At 39.2% G+C, this 19,292-nt stretch overlaps 2 protein-coding genes across 4 annotated transcripts; both read right to left on the bottom strand.

Annotated features, from left to right (window-relative positions):
• Positions 1-36: 36 nt before the first annotated feature.
• On the bottom strand, positions 37-13,385 carry na (sodium leak channel non-selective protein na). 2 transcript variants are annotated; one of them, XM_043418206.1, is made up of 27 exons: positions 13,170-13,385; positions 12,612-12,656; positions 11,513-11,646; positions 11,140-11,325; positions 10,707-10,930; positions 10,346-10,620; positions 9,545-10,182; positions 9,225-9,416; positions 8,992-9,129; positions 8,685-8,891; positions 8,381-8,577; positions 8,191-8,313; positions 7,848-8,021; positions 7,531-7,710; positions 7,182-7,434; positions 6,578-6,954; positions 6,357-6,477; positions 5,934-6,233; positions 5,516-5,710; positions 5,162-5,379; positions 4,649-4,872; positions 4,422-4,558; positions 4,154-4,290; positions 3,898-4,054; positions 3,691-3,816; positions 3,414-3,588; positions 37-3,276 (listed from the first exon to the last, which is right to left on the bottom strand). In XM_043418206.1, the coding sequence occupies exons 3-27, from the start codon at positions 11,615-11,617 to the stop codon at positions 3,098-3,100; spliced, it is 5,238 nt and encodes a 1,745-aa protein (XP_043274141.1). In that variant the 5' UTR covers positions 11,618-11,646; positions 12,612-12,656; positions 13,170-13,385; the 3' UTR covers positions 37-3,097. The 2 variants fall into 2 exon arrangements, with proteins under 2 accessions (XP_043274141.1, XP_043274142.1); XM_043418207.1 differs by lacking the exon at positions 12,612-12,656.
• Positions 13,386-14,108: 723 nt separating this feature from the next.
• Positions 14,109-18,611, bottom strand: LOC122410147 (tubulin alpha-2/alpha-4 chain-like). Of its 2 annotated transcripts, none has more exons than XM_043418221.1 (8): positions 18,545-18,611; positions 16,880-17,102; positions 16,679-16,783; positions 16,353-16,549; positions 15,436-15,714; positions 14,976-15,224; positions 14,672-14,835; positions 14,109-14,497 (listed from the first exon to the last, which is right to left on the bottom strand). In XM_043418221.1, the coding sequence occupies exons 1-8, from the start codon at positions 18,545-18,547 to the stop codon at positions 14,371-14,373; spliced, it is 1,347 nt and encodes a 448-aa protein (XP_043274156.1). In that variant the 5' UTR covers positions 18,548-18,611; the 3' UTR covers positions 14,109-14,370. The 2 variants fall into 2 exon arrangements, with proteins under 2 accessions (XP_043274156.1, XP_043274155.1); XM_043418220.1 differs by lacking the exon at positions 18,545-18,611 and adding an exon at positions 17,296-17,489.
• Positions 18,612-19,292: the final 681 nt, after the last annotated feature.

The following is a 19,292-nucleotide window of genomic DNA, read 5'->3' as shown; positions in this document are numbered from 1 at the left end:
AGTTGATCACATGTTTCTTGAAACCTCCAACGATCATTTAGGCTATTTTTTTGTATATCTTATAACATTTATTAGCTCCATGTTCAGTACAACACATTGGCACATAAACTAGGCAACAATAAATAATCAACATTTATCACGATAACGTAAACGCAATTTACACGATCTCTACAATCTTCGTTTTTTTTTCATATAAATATGTGTATATGCAAGGTAGCTCATAATCCAACATTAATATTGCAGGCATTGACTGGCGGCCGATTTATGCTGAATTGAAACTCACTAAAAGTCTCAAATTCCTTTCGGAAAAACCTCAACAATAAGAATATTCATGCTTTCGATACTTCAAACTCCTCGTAATATTTGAACAAAATAATTTATTCAAAAAATCCGTATTTTCAACTGTCAGATGCAGAATATTTCTTGATCAAGAAATTTTTCAATATCGAGTGCATCCTGTTATACTGCAGATCTTACTTCATCCGTTTGAAAATAATCATTTCAATGCTTGGCATTACGCAGCTGTTTTTCTGTATTCTTCAGGGTGTTTTACGAAAGTGATAACACTGCCTGAGGTCATATTTCCTTGTAATAGATCGTCATGATCTGGCCTGTCAACAACTGCAATACTCTTGTTGGTTTTACGGATATCTTGATATATTTACCTATATATACATACATATATGAATGCACTACAGGCCAAATATTCAAATGAAAACTACAAGATGGAGAGGAATTCGTTCGCTTCAAAATACTTCTGGTTGAATCGGATTATGAATTTTTAAGACCAAGATATCTCGCTTAGTAACTGTGTTAACAATTCTATTTGCATGACTGAAATTTTGGCCTGTACTGTACCCATTTGTTCATTTGTTTGTATACTTTTGTTTATATATATGTGTATATAAAATCAACCCATATCTTAATACTCGTATATACTCGCATTACTAATAATCAATGCAGCTAATTCTTCTCCATAGCGTACATTTAGGCTGAGCCCTTTAAGGGGATACTTTTCTCTCACTCTCTCCCTCTCGCTCGTCGTTCTTTCTGCTCATAATAATTCGAATTCGATTAACTCTTAACTCTTCGTACGTTTTACAATTCCGATCTCTTATCGGAGCACACTTTCTCAAATGCTTATTTTTATTTACTCTATAGCTTGATTACCCGCAAATTTTCTAAAAAAAAGGAGGAGGAGGAGGAGGAGCAATGAGTAATTCCAATTGATATACTCTGGACTTTAACAAGCTACGCAAAAACGTAGTTTGGGACGGTGAAGTTTTTTTTGAAAAAATATCGTTTCGTCGCTCGTCGAAGCGAATGAAAGTAACAATTATACAAATCGCTTTAATAGCGAAACACTTTTAACACATTCCCGTTACAATTGTTTTGTTTTTTTTTTCTATCTTTTTTCCCCAATCTGTATATCAATTTAAATTAAATCTCCAATATTTTACAACATTTCAATACCAACCATCTGTATTTTTAAAAAATTTCTATTCATTCCCATACCGAGTTGGAACAATCCACTGAATCGCGTAACTCGAAGTTTTTCATTATTATTTTTTCTCTGTCTTTTCTTCATTTTCACATTCATTCAAAACGGTATCTTTCAATTTTCTTACGCGATATCAATACATATTTTTTTTTTGGTTGTGGAAAAAACTCCGAAAACTAGTTCTCGATGCTTAAGTTGAATTCCAATGAAGTTTCGCGATTTCGCGATATTGAGGTAATTGAAAAATGAACTGTTCGACATTGAATAATCTTTGATAAATTCATCGCGCGATTCAGTAAATTATAATAACTCTTAATTCCTATTTTATGAAACTATCGACATAACGCTTTCATAAACTACAAGGCGCAAACAATGATCATTTATGACAATGAAATACCAACAGCTATACAGGCAAAACGTCGAGCGTTTATTTCATTTCCTTCGTTTCGTTTTGTTTTTTGTTTTTCATTTCTCGTAGGCATGTGTTCAATAATTTGTTTGTTCTCTTTTAAAAATTCTGTCATTTTTCTTAATCTTTTTGCATACGTTAGTTTTCGTTAAATCTTTGGTGGACGAGGCTAAAAAAATTGGGGTCTCAGACCCGACGTAGGCGATCTAACGTTATCTTAAAAAATATAACGACTCAGTCTGTGTGTTCAGCATGCAACTATGAACTAGCGAAAAAAGTAACGGAATGAAAATAACAGAGGTCCATTGCTCGATTCTCGCGATAAAAGATAATAATCTTAGTATCTATAAGAGGAGCCGGAACACGTTTCTCTTACTCTCTTGAATAACTGTTCGACACGTATCCGGTGCTCATTGTACTAACAGTTGCCCATTTTTAAACACCCCGAAATCTCGACGACTTTTCGACTCTTCTTTTTCAACTATCTCACTTATATCAGTGCTCTAAACACCATTCTTCTCTTCCTCGTATAAAATCTAAAAGTGCCTACACGATTTATAATTCACCGTTTCTGTTGTCGATCCATTGAAAGTATTTTTATTTTCGATGAGTCACTTTTCATTGTTTTTTCATTGTTTTCAAGGAAATGATGCGAATGGAATTGTTAATTGTTTAAAGAAAAATTCAAACTTACCAGTGTTTTTCTCTTTTTCAGAAACGTTAAGAGCGAAAAAAATTGGTCGTTACGAGCCGATACCGACAACTGAACAAGACAATTCGTTCGAAACGATTTTTAGGCACCCGGGCTCTATTTGTGAATAAATATCCCTCCATTGGGAACCCAAAACGGGGGTGTGAGGGTTTCCAACCGGCACAGATTCGTCGTGAGGCATTATCAGCCGAATGAAGCGATTGGATCTCGCAACGGAGATTTTGGGCTCCCAAAATAAGGGAAACGACTGACCACGGGCCTCGGTCGAGACTCCACCGTCGGTCAATCTCTGCTTTTTTTCCTTTCTCAGGTTCTCACCGTTCAGAGTGAGCCTGCTTTGGAGAATGCAGTTATTTCATTTTCTATTCCGAGCAGTCGATACTCGGCCCTCTCGAGTTCTATCGCAACTTGCTTACGTATTTTAAGCATTTTCTATCTTTTAAACTCTTCGATTTAACGGATCCTTGAAAGACTCTCAAAACTCATCCTCGCTCGATTCGCTGCTGTAAGCGAGCTGCTCCCGCCACCATTCGCGAACCTCCAACATAACGCTTGAAACTTTGGAAGACGGTTGCTTCGTGCTCGTCGTTTCTCTAGGCTGTCGACTCGGCTCAGTCCCCTCAGTCAAATAAGGCAAATTGTTTTTCGTCACCGCTGTAATAAATCGTCGAATCGTTTCAATCTCACCGTGAACACAGCAAAAAAAAAAAAATAAAAAAAGAATTTAAAAACACGATTTTCTCACTTCATTCAAATAAAATAAAATTTTCCGTTTTCATTTATCGACTCACGTGTTGGCCGGTTATTTCGCTTTTTCGAGGCCGCCATCTTTTCCTTCTCGCTTCTCACCGACGCTGGATCGGACAGTGTCGGAGCGAGATATTTCCTCCCGGAACCGCTACCGATGCTGTCCGATCTGGGCAGAACAACTGGCTTTTTGCCACGGTGTCTCATACCCTCGTTTTCCTGAATGATCATCCACCGGAGCAATTAATAAAATTCGTATTGGCAGACAAAGTGAAAAAATTTCTATTCATTCTCACGGTAGTACTCGATCTACGGACTGACCTTGTTCTCAACTTCTTCTTCACGATCAACATTATTTTCTTTGGTTTTTTCTTCCGTGTGATCCTGCGTCGTTGCTGCCAAATCGTTTGTCGCTCGTAAGCCCGCGATCAAACTGTTTTGTTGTCTCTGAAATAGAACAATTCGAAGCGGTTTGTTGGCGTCATCTTTCACGCAAATTATTGTCAAGTGATTGCTTCTGCAACTCACCCCAACGGCTCGAATTTTTTTCAAACATCCCTCAAGCCAAGTGCGAATAGTTTGCTTGGCAACTTCTTCTTCTATAATGTACTCGAATTCCTCGCGAGCTAAAAGCTCTTCGAGCTGAAGAGCTTTTCGAATATCGACTGATCGATAGGACAACATGCTGAAATTCAAAGAAACATAAATATCGTTCAAGATTATCGAATCAACAGAGAAAAAAACAACATTTTTGTCGTTGATTTAATAACGTGAAAATACTTGCTTGATCACATCGTGAAAAGTTACGTCTTCGCCGTTGTGCAACCGCTCAAGCTCGTAACACATGTATTTGAACAAAAGTCTGTCCTTTTGTGGATCCGTTTCTAATCGACCTTTTAACAATCGCAGGATGAATTTCACCTGAAAAACGACCATGACATTTTTCTTTTTTTCGCCAGGCTGAATCGGTGTCCGCTAACAACCTCGACTTTTTGGAGTTGGAATTCGATTAAAAAAATCGTCCAGGCAGAGCGGAAAAATTGGTGACTCACTCTTCGCACGGGTATTACTCCTCGTTGATGAATATCGACGACGTTCCAAGTGTTTTGGAAGTTTCTTATATCCGCATAGGACAAAAGTGCGTCTTCTTCGTTCGAGTAAAAAAGGGAAAAGTTCTCCATGATGATGGCTGGAAGTAAAAAAGTATTGAAGTAGACTCCCATGCGCCTCATTTTGATATTCATCGCTGTAATTGTACGCTAAAAATGATGATTCTTACCGACGAGAAGATTGAGAACGATGTACGTTATGATGACGTAAAAAGTGCAGAAGTATATGAGCGAAGCGTGAAAATTTCCACAGTCAGTTTCCCAATAGTTCGCTGCGGGTGTACAATAAGGTGGTTGCACCATACAATCGTGCATTATTTTGTTCCAATCTTCGCCGGTGACGATACGAAAGAGCATCGCGACGCCAGTTACGGGGGATTCAAAATTAGCGCGTCTAGAAAAATAAAGCAATGAAATAATGTGAAAAAACGTTTGCTTGTGCGTGGAAGACTTTTACTACTGAAGATCACTGATTTCGTGGCCTTTGAAATGGACGAGATGGAAATGGATTTTGTAGGACGGCGCCTCGATTTCATGAGCGGAATCATAATTGCTCTCAAAATTTTCGTCTTTAAGAATTCAGTACCGAAGTTTCAACGTTTTTTCTTCCAGCCAATTGAATTGCCTCCCACCGAACAAATTCGATGACTCCGTCGTCGCGATAGAAAATATTTCGAGCTCACCTGCCAATACCCTCGCCATATTTGACAGTGCCAAAGATAATAGTACCAGCGAGAGCGTAGAAAAAAACGAGAAGAAACATTCCGAAAATAATGAAGAAACTTTTGCAGACAGAGACACCAACAGTGAGCATGAGCATTTTTAAGGTCGTGTGCTTTCCGGTTATGGTGAAGAAACGTAAAATTACCACCATGAAACCGATCACGTAGGAAAGATCATTCTGTTAGCGAACAAACAGAAAAAAAAAGAAGTAAATATATGTAATTATTAGACGCTAATTATTATTAAATTCATTGGAATTTACAGCTGTTATTGAAAATCTAATAATCTATCAACGGTTATTTCTCTTCACGTACCATCATAGTGCAATGAATAACGATCCATATCACACCAACGACGGTTACGAGGAGGTCATATCGATTCCTCCGTGATTGCCAGTATCCACGTGGAGTAAATGCGATGTTTTTCATTATTACTTCAACGACGAATATCAATACGAGAATCGTTGACACGGTGGCCAGGGCTTCGGTATGTTTTTCCTCGCTTCTCCACTATCGAATGGAATCAAAATTTTGTTTTTATAGAAATTATTCATGAACCCTTTTATGGTTTTTTGTTTTTTTTTTTGTTTTTTTTTTTACTTCTAATCTCATTCGTGCATGTAAACAAATGAAAAGTGTCATTCCAGTAATTGCTCAACGAAGTTTGAACCATGAAATGATGAGGGAAGTTCGATGGTTGCTGTACCGAATGAAAAAAAATGAATTTACTCACCGAGACGCAGAGCAACGCACTGTTGATCAAAACCATAACAGCGATGAATCTTTTGAAATAAATATTTTGCGTTATGTCGTATATGAAGGCGCGAAATTTTTTCCCATCCGGCCTCGGTGGCAGGTGCAAAGGTTGGGCGATTTTTAATCTTTTTTTGAGATCGCACCATCGCCGCTGATCAACCGTTAGCAAAGCTGTTCCTTTGTTTTCCGAATAATTGGCGATAACGACGCCCACGAATAACGTTAGGCCGATCATGCAGCCGAGGAAAATGTAGATGTGGATATAAACCGCGTGGACCTGGTAAAGTTGATTGAATTTTTTTGGATTTTTCAGTGAGCTCGAAAGCAAAACGAAGTTGTAAGCTGTTTTTTTTTCTTCTAATTTTATGTATTTTTTTGAATTTCAGTAGTTCGAACGTACTTGGCCGAGAGCTTTGATCAGAACGTCCCTGACGTCGAGCCATCCTTTGAACGAAAGGACTTCGAAGAGCGCCAGCATCGCATCCCCGATATTATCGAAATTGAATCTCCTTGGATTGGCCCTTGAATCGTATGGAAAAAAAATTCAGTGGGGGAAACTGTATAAAAAAGTCGAGCTCGAAAACGAGATTTTCGATGCGACAGGAAAACTTTGACGCTCACCAGACTCTCGGGACCAAAATCGAGGGGTAACTCTCGTTCGCTCCTGGTTTCAACTTCATCTTCGTAACGAAAACTCGTCTCATGAAAACTCCGACGCAATCTTCCCGTTTGAGAATAGTTGGATCGTTGCATCGGGCCAATCGACCACCGTACAATTGAACTCCGTAACTGGCAAAGACGAACATCAGCAGGGCCAGAAGTGTCGATACGAGCAATATTTCTTTGAAACCACGACACAATTCGTAAACGACTTTTCTCATGTGCGGTACCAACGTAAAAATTCTTAAGGGTCTGACACATCGGAGAATCATTAATAACTGCGCTCCAGAATTCGGCGAAACACTTTTTGGCATCCAGCACAAAAATACCAGGCTCACCTGGTCATCAAAGAAAAGTGATCGTCAAAGACATAAACTCAAAATCACAGATCGTTTTTAGCATCGACTCAAGTTTGACGTTTGAAAATTTTCGAAAGATTTTCACGAAAAATCGTATTCCAGGCGAAGAACTGAAGGAAGGAGGAAAACGATTCCAGTTTTCGTGAAAATTGTAACAAAATTTCGAGTGTTTAAGGAATATAAAAGAGGAAATTAAGGAAACTTACCACGTAAATGAAAACGTCCAATACTGAGGCGACGTCTTTGATGTACGCTTTCGGCGTGAAGAATAGGCCATCGGCGAGAATCTTGAGTGCCAATTCGATGCTCATGAATATGACGAAGCCATATTCAGCAACTTGTAAAGCCGGTACTTCCATAACACGAAACTTGGGTGTTTCGAACATCATAGAAATGCAGGAGAGCGTGGTGGCACAAATCATCACCCAGTCGAGATACGTCACGAGTCCTAAGAAATTGCTGTTATGGGAAGAAATAATTGGCCATCGGAGGATTAAAAAACGGGGATGAAAAAACTTGTTGCAGTCAAAATGGAGCGAAATTTTTCGAACTCACTGCAAGCTTTTGTACTGAACTTTGCGCTCCTTCCCTGTCAGTGGATCTTTGAGCCTTGCGTCGTACCTCGCATAGACGAGCAATTGACATATTTTTCGAAATTTACTTTCTCTCGGAACAGCGAACAATGGAGTATCGAAAAATGGGTGATTCTCTCGTAAATCATCTTCTCGCTGGTTCCTGTATTCCAATAACTCATTTATAGTTTTCTTTTGAAAATCCTGATCATTACACAAACGTAGATTTTCAAATTGTTATCATTTTCTCATCTTTTTTATTTCTATGTTTTTAGAGAACATTTTTATTTTCGTTCGTACCTTCGCATTTCGGCCTGCTGACGCTTAGCCTGAAGCAGCTTTATGTCCAAGTCGTGGGGTCTGCTTCGAGAAGAAGTGACTCGATTCATCGCTCCTATGTCACCATTTTCTACGAGGTGCTCGTAAGTTTGTTTCAACTTGATAGAACCACTTCGAACGCTTCTGCGAATCGATCTAAAGAACGAGAAAATTCAAAGGTGCAAAAATGGAAGTTTATTGTTGATTATTCAATAGTTTATCGAGGCTTACATTGACAACATTTTTTAATATGAATTTTTAAATATGAAAAGTGAATGAAATTGAATGGGGCAAAATGTTTCAAGCTCGAGTAACGGATACAAACTTTTTTTGATCGATTCTCAATTGCTTAGCGCTGCTAACGGTTCCTTGAGGCTTCAGAAGACCTTTCCCAGGCACGGGAATCATGGCCGAGTCCCCGAGCAATAGTCTCTGGTTGTTCGAGTCACTGCAAACGAATATTGTGTAAAGTCACGGTGGTTGAGTCGAAGAATAAATATGCGAAAAATGCTTACTTGATTATGTAAATTATTGCAGCTTTCTTTAGGCTCGTAACGACGTTTCGAACTTTGGGTGGATTGTTTAATATTTTCACGGGGCGTTGTTTCCGATAGACCATTTTCGAGTCGAAAGTTTCGTGGATTTTTTTCGTACTCTCGGTCTCGTCGTCTTCGACCTCGTAAACGAATTGGCGCATGAAACTCTCGCGTACCTTTAAAAGTAGCAAAAATCGATCAGTCTTGCAACCTCTTTTTTGTTTATCGTGAGAAAACGATCTTCAGACGAGTCATAAAATAACGTTTAGTGAAAAAAATGAACCTTTGGCAAGTTGAAGTCCGATGGAACCTTGTGCAGACACGTCATTTGTGGGCTGTCAGGAAATTTTTCGAATATTCGTAAACGAAATGGCAAAGTTTCTTTGATTTCAGCGCTCTGCTCGCGAAACTTGAGCTGCTTGAGTTTCTTTATGTCCTCGTCGAGCTCGAGATTGTCGAGGATTACAGCGACGAAAAGACTCAACACGATCTGTGAAGAGAAGAAGAAAAAGAATGCCCCGGGTCGTTATTTTTCGTCCACGAATCTCTGAGGATGGTTCGAACTTCAATTGGATGGAAGCATCGCTTACCAGAGTAACGAACAAATGGTACAGGATGAAATAAACCGCGACCAGCGGTGCCATCGTCTCGTGAGTTCTGACCATCGTTTCGTCCATTACTTCGACCCAAGCTTCTTGTGTCAGAATTTGGAACATGGACATGAAAGCCTGTTAAGAAAATGAGTGAGTGATTGTCAAAAACGTGTTGCAACCAAGCGAATGATAAATGCAAAATTCTTTTCGAAGAAAACCGCTCGTTTTACCTCTGGGAATGTTTCGAATTTAGTAAAATCGCATAAAAAACAGAAAAGTTGCATCGATATGCTCGAAGAAATGACCAGCAAGCACATCGTGAAGATAATTAAACTCCCGAGCTTTTTGCCTGGTCCGAAAATCTTGTAAACGAAATCTTCGAGCATCGGCGAGGCTTTGATGAGTCTGACGACCCTGAGAACCTGCAAATTGTAAAAATTCATGAGTTTTCTCGTTGCAGGATGATGACCGAAAAAGGATTTCATTATTCCGGTAGCCCCTTGAAAAACGTGCTTTCGAGTGACGTTAGAGTTGACGTGGCTCGAAATACCTGAAAGTATGTGAAGCCCGAAGCATAGCAGAAGGGCAGTATATGGATGGTCGTGCCGATCGCCAGGAGGAGTTCGAATTTGTGAATGGAGTGTTTGTAATAGCTGCGAAATCCGAGGCACCAAATTTTGAAGAGAGTTTCAAGATCGAGAAAAATGGTGAAAGCGATTTCGGCGTAATAAAAATTGTCATAGTATGTGTGTCGGGGTCGATCGTCGTGTTTGAAATTCATCGAAGCAGTGGTGATGCCGTTTGCGAGAATGGCGCACATAACGACCATGCGGAAATGGGGAGATCGAAGAACAGCGTGACAAACCGGCGACGCCAAACTTCCGTGTTTGTTTTCATCGAGCGTTATTAACTTCCAGCCGTTGTCATCACCCGACAGAATTTGCGAAGCTGAGCTGTTCGTAATGTGTCCTCGGATCCCCCACATTTGTTGAAATTGCACTCTAATCTCGTTGAACGTTTCGGTTATAACGGCAATGAATACGTTCTTCACTAGCCATGCGAGGAAAAATATCATCGTACTGAAATACAGAACGGCTCTCCATGCCGGCAAACTGTCAATTGCTCGATACATTATGAAGACCCAGCCCTCTTGAGAAGCAGCCTGATAAACGGTGAAAATACTCGTCGCTGAAAGGGAGAAAAACGACAGGATTAAATAAATTCGAAAGTCATGATCGATCCGAAGTGCGAGACTTGAAGTCTGAGTTTAAAAAAAAGGACGAAAGCGTCGGTGGATAAAGGAGTGCAGGACGAAAGGGAGAAATACTGAAAAAAATTCAGTGAGAAATACCGAATTCGTCGAAGCCATTGAAGCCCATGATGTACTTTGAGAGTTCGAGTTTCATGCACGTCATTCCCTCCGGGCACTGATAACCCGATTCCGGATCGGTCGAACAAAACGTGTCGGGTATGGCCAAGCTGTTGATCGTAATGTGCTTCGGATCGGTTGTGTTAAGAACACAGTGATTTTTAAGTTCTCCAAAAAATTGTACACCGAGAAGTCCGTAAAGTGACATGAAGAAGAGAAAAAATAATGTCACGTTATAAATCTGTTGACTCGAACGCCTGAAAAATTGAAGTAAAAAACTCGTTTTTAGGGAAACGCTATTTTTGTTAAATCCTCGTTTAAATAATGCGACGATTGTACCAACTTGAAAATTTGATTGATTCGGGCCTTCGGCATTGAGAATTTGAGAAATACCCGTAAAAAACGTATCATAATTAAGGGCCTTGGTGAACGTATGACCGATGCTGCACTGAACTTCAAAACTAAACCCAGCATCTCAAACATCTGGAGAATAACTGACAGCCAGAGGAAGAGTACCATCGTCGCGTCAAATTGGCACCAGTGATCCTTGAAGTAGGACTTGTCCCTCTGGATAAACAGAGAATCGTTGTGGTTCACAGGAACAGTGTTTTTTTGTAAAAAGTTCGAGCAATGCGATGTCGACACTTTTATGCTAAGAGATTTTTCATTTTATCTGCTTTTTTTTTGTACGATGATTGAACGTTTTTTTTTTTTTTCAGATTTTCAAAAATCAGGAAACTACTTTGATGAATCAATCGTCGCGGGTGTTCCTTCACCTTCAATATTCCGCGAATGTGCATTTTTGCAATCATTTCAGCGGTGAAGAGAAATGTCACGATGAGATCGCACGTAAAAGTGACCCACTGAAGTTCCGGTACCTTCTCGAATGTCTTCGGGGTGTTGAGACATACCGAGGCGAGTGATACCAGAGCACATAGTCTCATCGATCTTCGCACCCATTGCTAGAACGAAAGCCACGATTTTTATCATTCACAGGAAGAAAATCGACGTCGATACTCGTTGGTCGAGTTCGCTCCAAACTTTTGGAGCAAAATCGAATGGAACATTTTTGAATGAAACGTGAAAATTCGATCTGCTCGAACGCAAAAATCTTCCATGGAAACGAGGGTAAATAAAATTGCTAAATACCTTATTAACCCATTCGATGTCGGCGCTCTCATTGAGGCACTCCTCCGGGCCGTAGTCAGCCAGGACGGGTTCCCCTTTGAGACTCTGCTTCCGCCCCAACATCATAATGGGGATTATGTTCGCAATGGTGAGGCCTGCGAAAGAGGGTCGTCCAATCGGTTATCGTGGCTTCAAAGTTTCAACGATCCAACGTTTCAAACGACTTTTAGTGCACTTAATAGAAAATCCTCGACTGTTTCATCCGCATAGGATGATCGAGTGGGACACGTGCGATCGAGGAACATTTTATATAAGCTTCGACCAATTTTCTCGATACGACAACACTTTTATTTATTTATACAATACTCACTAAGTCCTATCACTTTTAATTTAAGCTTACTCACTTCGCTCACTAAAGTTACGACGTTTACTTTCTTCCTACTCATCAATCCTTTCAAGTCTCCGTAACTTTGCTCAAAAAAACAAATTTTTTTTTCCAATCAAAGTTTTTGTTCGTTTCTTCCCGTTAAGATTTTCACTGATTATTTTAAAAAATAAAAGCTTCAAAGACAGAAAGAGATCTTCAAAGGATTAATTATTCAAGAGCTCGGTACAAAAATCAACGATTTTATTTCCTAGGAATATTGCAGGGCTCCTCACTTTTTCTTCGGGGAAGCACAATTTGAAGAGACAAATAATTTCTAATGTATCAGCGACTCAATTACTTGGCGACTGTATCAATCGAGTCTATCGAATCTCGGTACTATAGAGAATAGATTGACCGAAGACGAGGAAAATTTTCGTCATCCACGATCGAATTGTTGGCATGCACATTCATATTGAATAAATCGATGATTCATATAAGGGAGAAGTGGATTCTGCTCGCTCCTACACGAAAAGTCTTTAAGGCCGTTCGAGCCCGAGTTTTTAGCGCCTCGTTAACAAACAAATCAAATCTACTGGGTTTCGCAACAAGAAAACAATATTAAAATAAATACCACACGGATATACAGTCCATTTTACAACGTGACACACGTTTATCACAGAGATATATAACGACATTTTCGACAAGCACACGCATATATATAGTGCATATATATATGCATTCAATGATACTCACGTCGCCCCAATTTTAATTTCACCGTAAATATTGTCAAAACATTAGCTGGAAAAATTATTTTCAAAGCATAAGCGTTCATAGTCACATTCATTTTTATACATATTCATATCGTACACATTACATTTGTCCTTATTATCCCGCGAGTATAAATACATTTATGCACATATTTGCGGGACGATTAAAACCGTCACAGATCCTCGGTATACGAAAATTTCGAAAAACGCGCTATCGATGAGTTCGACGACAGATTTTGAACAATGATTCCGATATTGAGAGTAAAAACACTTTTATTTTACAACAAATTGTGTTTTTTTTTTTTTTTTTTTTTTTTTTTTCGTACAATGAGAGAAAGATAATCGAGCATGTGACAAACTCCATTTGGCTCGTTTTGGAGAGACAGAAAAGTTCGAGAGGTACGAATAGAGCGTAAAGAATGTTAAATTAGTTGGAAACTCGATGTTTGGGAATGAACAAGAAAAATGAAAAAAAGAAATATTTCGTTGTATGGTTGAATGAAAAAAGGAAATGTTATCGAGTGTTGACTGCTCTGTCACTCACCTTTTAATTGACGATGCGAACGACAAAGTACTCTGCCCTCAAGGCAATATTTCTTAATAAACTACATTTCACACGCTATCAACTTTCACGATCAACGATTAATATAGACATTATTTTTGACAAAAACATCGACGGCATGGCCCTCGTACATATTTAGCTATTTCTTTTTCGAAGGGGTCGTCGTAAGCGCAGAGCCAGCTGAGCGTCGTTCGGGCATGTGCCGTGGCTCGCGTCTTCCTATGTTTCTCATCTCTTCTCCGGATCAATATTTCAAGGGTTCGACGGAACGCACGCATCCACTGGAGAATTCGGATCTCGGGATGGCAGAAATCCTCGTTACCTGTGTCCCATTTTCCCCTCCCTTCGTCCACCCTTAATTGTCATTTTTCCGAACGATCGATTCGGATCAGGAAGTTCGAATCGTTGAGCTCCGAGTGAGATGATTTATCGACCCACGAGAAAATTGCAGGGTGCAGAAGAGAAAAATCGAACCTTCCGATTATTTTATTCTCAGGTAAAAAATTTTGTTTCTGTACAATTTATTTAAAACGACATAAAACTTGTGCCATTTTTCAAAAATTATAACGAATTCAAAATTATTCGCTCCACGATAATCTCGCAGCTTATTTTATTTAAGGTTACATCGTTTTTACAATCTTCGGTTAATGACCCTCCGAGTAAAAAACAAATCAATAGAAATATTGCGGCAAACTTAAAAAACACAAATTAGAGGACGATTTTCTAGGGTACGGCAATCTAAAAGTACTCGAGTGCGTTGTGCAGCAACGCATGATAATTCAAGGCTCACTTGCATCGCTACCAGTGAAAGTGTTCAGCACTGTGCGATTATTCATTTCCGACAATATTCGTTAAAATGAATTCTTAAGTATACAAATGTCACACGATTCTACTGGGGATAAAAATATACAAACGAACACGGTAATTACAGTATAATTTATTCGAACTTCGATGTTGTAGAGACGCAGCAGTGTCTTGACGCCAAGTATTGAAAAGATAGTTTAATACTATGCCGGTTATTGGGCAGCGAGGAAGGACAGCAAGAGATTTTTATCTGACCATTTTGAGCGTTCGTAATCCTAATAAATTTTTCTTCTATTTCACTCACGATTTTTTATTGTTTTTTTTTTTTTTTTTGTTGATTTTGTTTCGTTTGATCAGAAGGAGAATTGCTAATTTGTGTTCAATTTTCGTCGTCGTCTTCGGTGACTGTAGCGTCTTCTTGAACCTCGCGATAATCGAGCTCGAGGGCAGCTAAATCTTCTCTTGCTTCCGAAAATTCACCCTCTTCCATCCCTTCCCCCACGTACCTGTAAGGAAAAAAAATCCTTTGATCATTGGTCCCAACGAAAGTATTACTGTTTTTTGCTTCTCTCACAATATGGCAAATCAATTGTTGACCTCGGCCTCGATCACATCAAATACAACGAGATTGTAAAACCTCATTTTTTTTATATCTAATCGAATAAACAATAAAATGTTACCAGTGAACGAAGGCTCGTTTCGAGTACATCAAATCGAATTTGTGGTCGATTCGCGCCCACGCGTCTACGATGGCCGTCGTATTGCACAAACAGCAAACCGCTCGTTCGACTTTGGCGAGATCCCCACCTGGCACGACCGTTGGTGGTTGATAATTTATTCCAACCTGCAGTCAAGTCGCACGCTCATTTTTTTCGTGTCACAAACAGAGTTTATTCGATTCGAGACGTTTTTAATGAGAATTCATAAAAAATTCAGAGAGCGGTGTGCGTTCGAATGAAAGTTTGAGCAATCGAGTTTACGAACTTTAAAACCAGTCGGACACCACTCGACAAATTCCACGTGCTTCTGTCCCTTGATCATTGCTATTGCAGCGTTGACATCCTTCGGCACAACGTCCCCTCTGTAGAGCATGCAAACTGCCATGTATTTTCCTCTTCGCGGATCGCAATTCACCATTTGATGATTTGGCTCGAAACACGAACTGGTTATTTCGGCAACGGTCATTCTCTCGTGGCCTGCCTTCTCAGCTGACATTACTGGCGCGTAAGTTGCCTGAATACATCGACCAATACAAATTCGATTGATAAATAAACATTTTTGAACTTCACACAGAATTTGGAATCTGCTTAAACGAGCAAATTGAAATTCAGACTGTGACGAAGCAATTAAACTCCAAGAAATAATGAAAAATTTTAAATTCGATTCGAGAATAAATTTTGAGTGAAAATGTTTAATTTTAGTCGACTTTCGTGGCTTAACTTACCAGAGGAAAATGTATTCTCGGGTAGGGTACAAGGTTCGTTTGGAATTCGGTGAGATCTACGTTAAGGGCACCGTCGAAGCGCAGGCTCGCTGTGATTGATGACACAATTTGTCCTATCAGTCGATTCAGGTTGGTGTAGGTTGGTCTTTCGATCGACAAATTGCGTCTACAAAGTTCGTAAATCGCTTGATTGTCGACTATGAAAGCGACCTCGCAATGTTCAAGGGTAGGATGCGTGTACAGTATGGCATTGTAGGGCTCGACCACTGCGGTTGACACCTGACGAAAGAACCAAGTTCGTTGTATTATTCACTCGAAGAAGCCGAGTGTAAAATCTCTTTCAACTGGACACGCGAGAACCATGCGATTGATGTTGTCAGTGGTAGTATTGTAACGTTGAATTAAGGTAGTTCATGCACCAAATGATTTTCTTAAGAAAATCTCGAAATTTACACAGAATTCACATTTGCTTATTTCAGCATTTCCTTTCGCCTTGGCTTGGTTCATTCTTGTCACAGTCTTCTGTCTTTTTATTAACACTTTTTTAAATCCATTTCCTTTTGTGTTTTCCCTTTGCGCTCTCTAAAGCGATTTTATACATAAAAAACTATAGTATTTTAGCTGGGGACGAATGAAATTTTGGGTCGAGTCAGTGAGGGATTCCCGATTAATGAATAGCTTGTAATTTCATTAGCCAAAAATAAGTTGGAAAAAATTTATTTACAATTTCGAATTAATAACTCTGGCATTAATTTAGAGTGATAATATATTTAATTAGGAAGCAAAAATCGACCCAATTTGATCTACCTTAAGAATAACGGAAGGAAATAAGGGCGAGCAATTAAGGGGAATGCGAGTGCTGAAGTTTGCTAAGCTTCGGCAGCGTCGAAAAACGAATAAATTAAAATCAGACAAACCTGAGGAGCCGGATAAATGCTGAAGGTAAGTTTGCTGCGTTTCGGATATTCGACGGAAAGCCTTTCCATGAGTAGACTCGAGAAACCGGAACCGGTACCACCGCCGAACGAGTGAAATATTAAAAAGCCCTGAAGGCCGCGGCATTGTTCAGCGATTCTTCGTATTCGATCTAACGTCAGATCGACTATCTCCTTCCCTGATTGCAGTGCGACATTTGGACTGTTAATATTCGATAATCGCAGTGTTACGCCCGAATAGACTCTCAATAAAAAGTTTGTTACATTAACGATGATAACTTCAATGAAAATTCATAAAACAGCAATACCAATCGTGTAATGCCCACGAGCGTAATTATTAGCTGCATCCTCTTTGCCGGTTATGAGTTGTTGAGGGTGGAATAGTTGCCTGTAAGTCCCGGTCCGAACCTCGTCTGCGTGTGTCGATAAAATACGCTCGTTGAAATTGAATTTGAAAATAATTTTTAACACAATATTTTATTGAATTTTTTTCTCATTTTTTCCCTTGCCTACTACTGTGGGCTCGAGATCGACGAAAACAGCCCTCGGCACGTGTTTTCCCGAGCCAGTTTCCTCGAAGAACGTGTTGAAGGAATCATCCTCGTAATCAGGTGTAAGGTCGCTCGGCATTTGACCATCTGGATGAATGCCATGCTCCAGACAGTACAGTTCCCAGCAGGCGTTCCCCATCTGAACGCCTGCCTGTCCAATGTGTATAGATATGCATTCTCTCTGAGCAAATGAAACAAAAACCAGACACATGCTTCCTGATTAAGTTGCAGATCACGCGGAGCAATGGTTCGAGATGATCGATATAGAAAGAGGATTTTTATGAATGAGTCGAGTCAAATCGATTGACGAAAGCAGTGCGATCATTGGAGCATCACATTGACACGAGCGATGAGTTAACCCTTAAAATCAGTACCCTCTTGGACATTTTTTCATGAAGTTTCGTTTGCGCGCTCATCGCTGATTTGCCAAGTATGAAAATCAATAAAGTGAATTATTTTTGTACGATCCCTCGTTACGTTTGGACCATGAAATTTTTGACATTCGAAACATGGAAAAATGAATAACTTTTAACTCTGGGAAACGAGGAAAATATCACTTCCACGATAGTTGACCGGTGACTGACGGAAACATGAGAAACGTCGAAACTTTTTCTACCCCGAGCTGTGTGTGCTTGTCAGGAAGTTCAATAATGGAGAATACCTACATGCTTAAGCGCCTTGACCCAGTCAAAGTATAGCATTAATATTAATAATGCATCCTATACTCGAAGAATTGTTACTTTACAGCTGACCCTAGCATTCCAATTTATACGACACAGATATATCTCTGCACCTGTGTAAAAATGCACTCGTGCTCGTCTGAACTCTCTTCTGTCTATAGGCTTGTACTAAAATCGATTTCGAACGTTGTCACGATGTGTAACCATAGTAGCTCAATACGTAAAGCATTTTTAGAGTACAAACTTCCAATATATATCCATTAGTAATATTTAGAAACAGCAACTTTTAAATCGATTCCTAAGAAGGTGTAACTTATTGTCAGTTGGACAATTATTTCAAATCCACGATACTCCCTCGTATTTTTTAAATATCTCAATAAAAATGTCAAAAAAAATTGACATTTGTTAATGACGAATGATGACACAAATTATTCGATCAAATGAATTAAATTCGTAGAAAATGTGATGGATTAGGAGCAACAAAATATTCGATTTTGAGCTCGTCAATTTTTGGGAGTATCGAAAAACGCAGCTTGCAAGTGAGTCACAGTTTCTGATAATTAGTAACAAATTACTGAATATTTTCTGGTTTATTTATTCTTAGTTCATTTCGAATTCATTGGCACCGATCGATTTAATGGGAATCTTATTAATCCTGAGACTCTTACGACGAATTCACAGCTAACGAAGTGCATATCGATCTTTTATTATCTTATGATACAGAAAGTTAATCGTGTTGCTAAACCAGAGCTCAAGACCAATAAATTTTTAAAGCCTCGACCTCGATAATTAGGAACGAATACAGTCGAAAGTAGGTGAATAGAGTGATTCGTGTGAGTTTTTTATGGGGAATTTTTTCATGGGAGTGAGCTTGACTGATTCAAAATGCCTTCTAATTATCTGTTTTTAGAAGAAAACATGTTTTTTATACAAAAAAACTTACCATGGTTGCTTCCTTGAACAACAAGGCAAATAATGCACGTAGTGCTCCCTTATAATGTCACTTTCCAACTAGAACGAATCAGCTCATGAAATGAGCAGATAACTGCGTGCAGGTTTTATATGGAACATTTTTATATATGTATAATAGCGTGAGTAATGTTTTATGATCGATTGTTATAGGCCATGCATGCTGCAGGTGCTAATATGTGAAGGTGCAGAGACGAGAATACAGCACTGGAATGAAAGTATTTTTTTTTTACGTATTCTGAGGTTGATTTATTATTTGGTTTGACAGAGTCGATGAAAAATTTGTCACAGAACTCATTGGTCATGTTTGGAAATTTATTAACGTACAATGGTCCATGAAATAACTCATGGAAATCGAGAATTTATGGGATAGAAATCTGCAAATAAGAAACGATGCTCACCCCCATAAAATGGTGTTTTCGTCTTCGATTGAACTTTGAATTAATTTTTTTGGCCTTTTTTTGGTTTTTTTCCAATCCCCAAATTTCGGGGTTCCACATAATCGAATATCGACAATTCTATTTCCAAAATATTCAAACGCTTCTATGAATAATCGTAATTCGATATTGGGTGGAACTCGATAAAAGATCGTAACACGCCCACTTGCACTGTCGGAGCCTGACGAAGAGACGATTTCGAGATCAGTCCGAAAGGAAGAGCGCCTCAATGCCGAGCATTTTTCTCAGTAGCCCAGGAAGTGGTTTGGTTTTTTAAAATCTTGG

The sequence above is a fragment of the Venturia canescens genome, chromosome 4 (genome assembly GCF_019457755.1).
Source record: "Venturia canescens isolate UGA chromosome 4, ASM1945775v1, whole genome shotgun sequence".
NCBI classification, from domain to species: Eukaryota; Metazoa; Arthropoda; class Insecta; order Hymenoptera; family Ichneumonidae; genus Venturia; species Venturia canescens.
The sequence above is the reverse complement of the archived record's forward strand: the minus strand, read 5'-3'. Positions and strand labels throughout refer to the sequence as shown.

What these genes read in the sequence shown, in the direction of transcription:
- na (XM_043418206.1), bottom strand. Translation starts at nt 11,617, where the DNA reads ATGATGTTGGGGCGGAAGCAGAGTCTCAAAGGGGAACCCGTCCTGGCT. An exon ending in GCAATAATTTACATAATCAA is followed by an intron (nt 8,314 to 8,380) that starts GTAAGCATTTTT and finishes ATTCGTTTGCAG; the next exon opens with TGACTCGAACAACCAGAGAC. An exon ending in TATGGCGAGGGTATTGGCAG is followed by an intron (nt 4,873 to 5,161) that starts GTGAGCTCGAAA and finishes TTATTTTTCTAG; the next exon opens with ACGCGCTAATTTTGAATCCC.
- LOC122410147 (XM_043418220.1), bottom strand. Translation starts at nt 17,337, where the DNA reads ATGAGCGCGCAAACGAAACTTCATGAAAAAATGTCCAAGAGG. An exon ending in TCTCGAGCCCACAGTAGTAG is followed by an intron (nt 16,784 to 16,879) that starts GCAAGGGAAAAA and finishes CGACACACGCAG; the next exon opens with ACGAGGTTCGGACCGGGACT. An exon ending in CGAGAATACATTTTCCTCTG is followed by an intron (nt 15,225 to 15,435) that starts GTAAGTTAAGCC and finishes CGATGTATTCAG; the next exon opens with GCAACTTACGCGCCAGTAAT.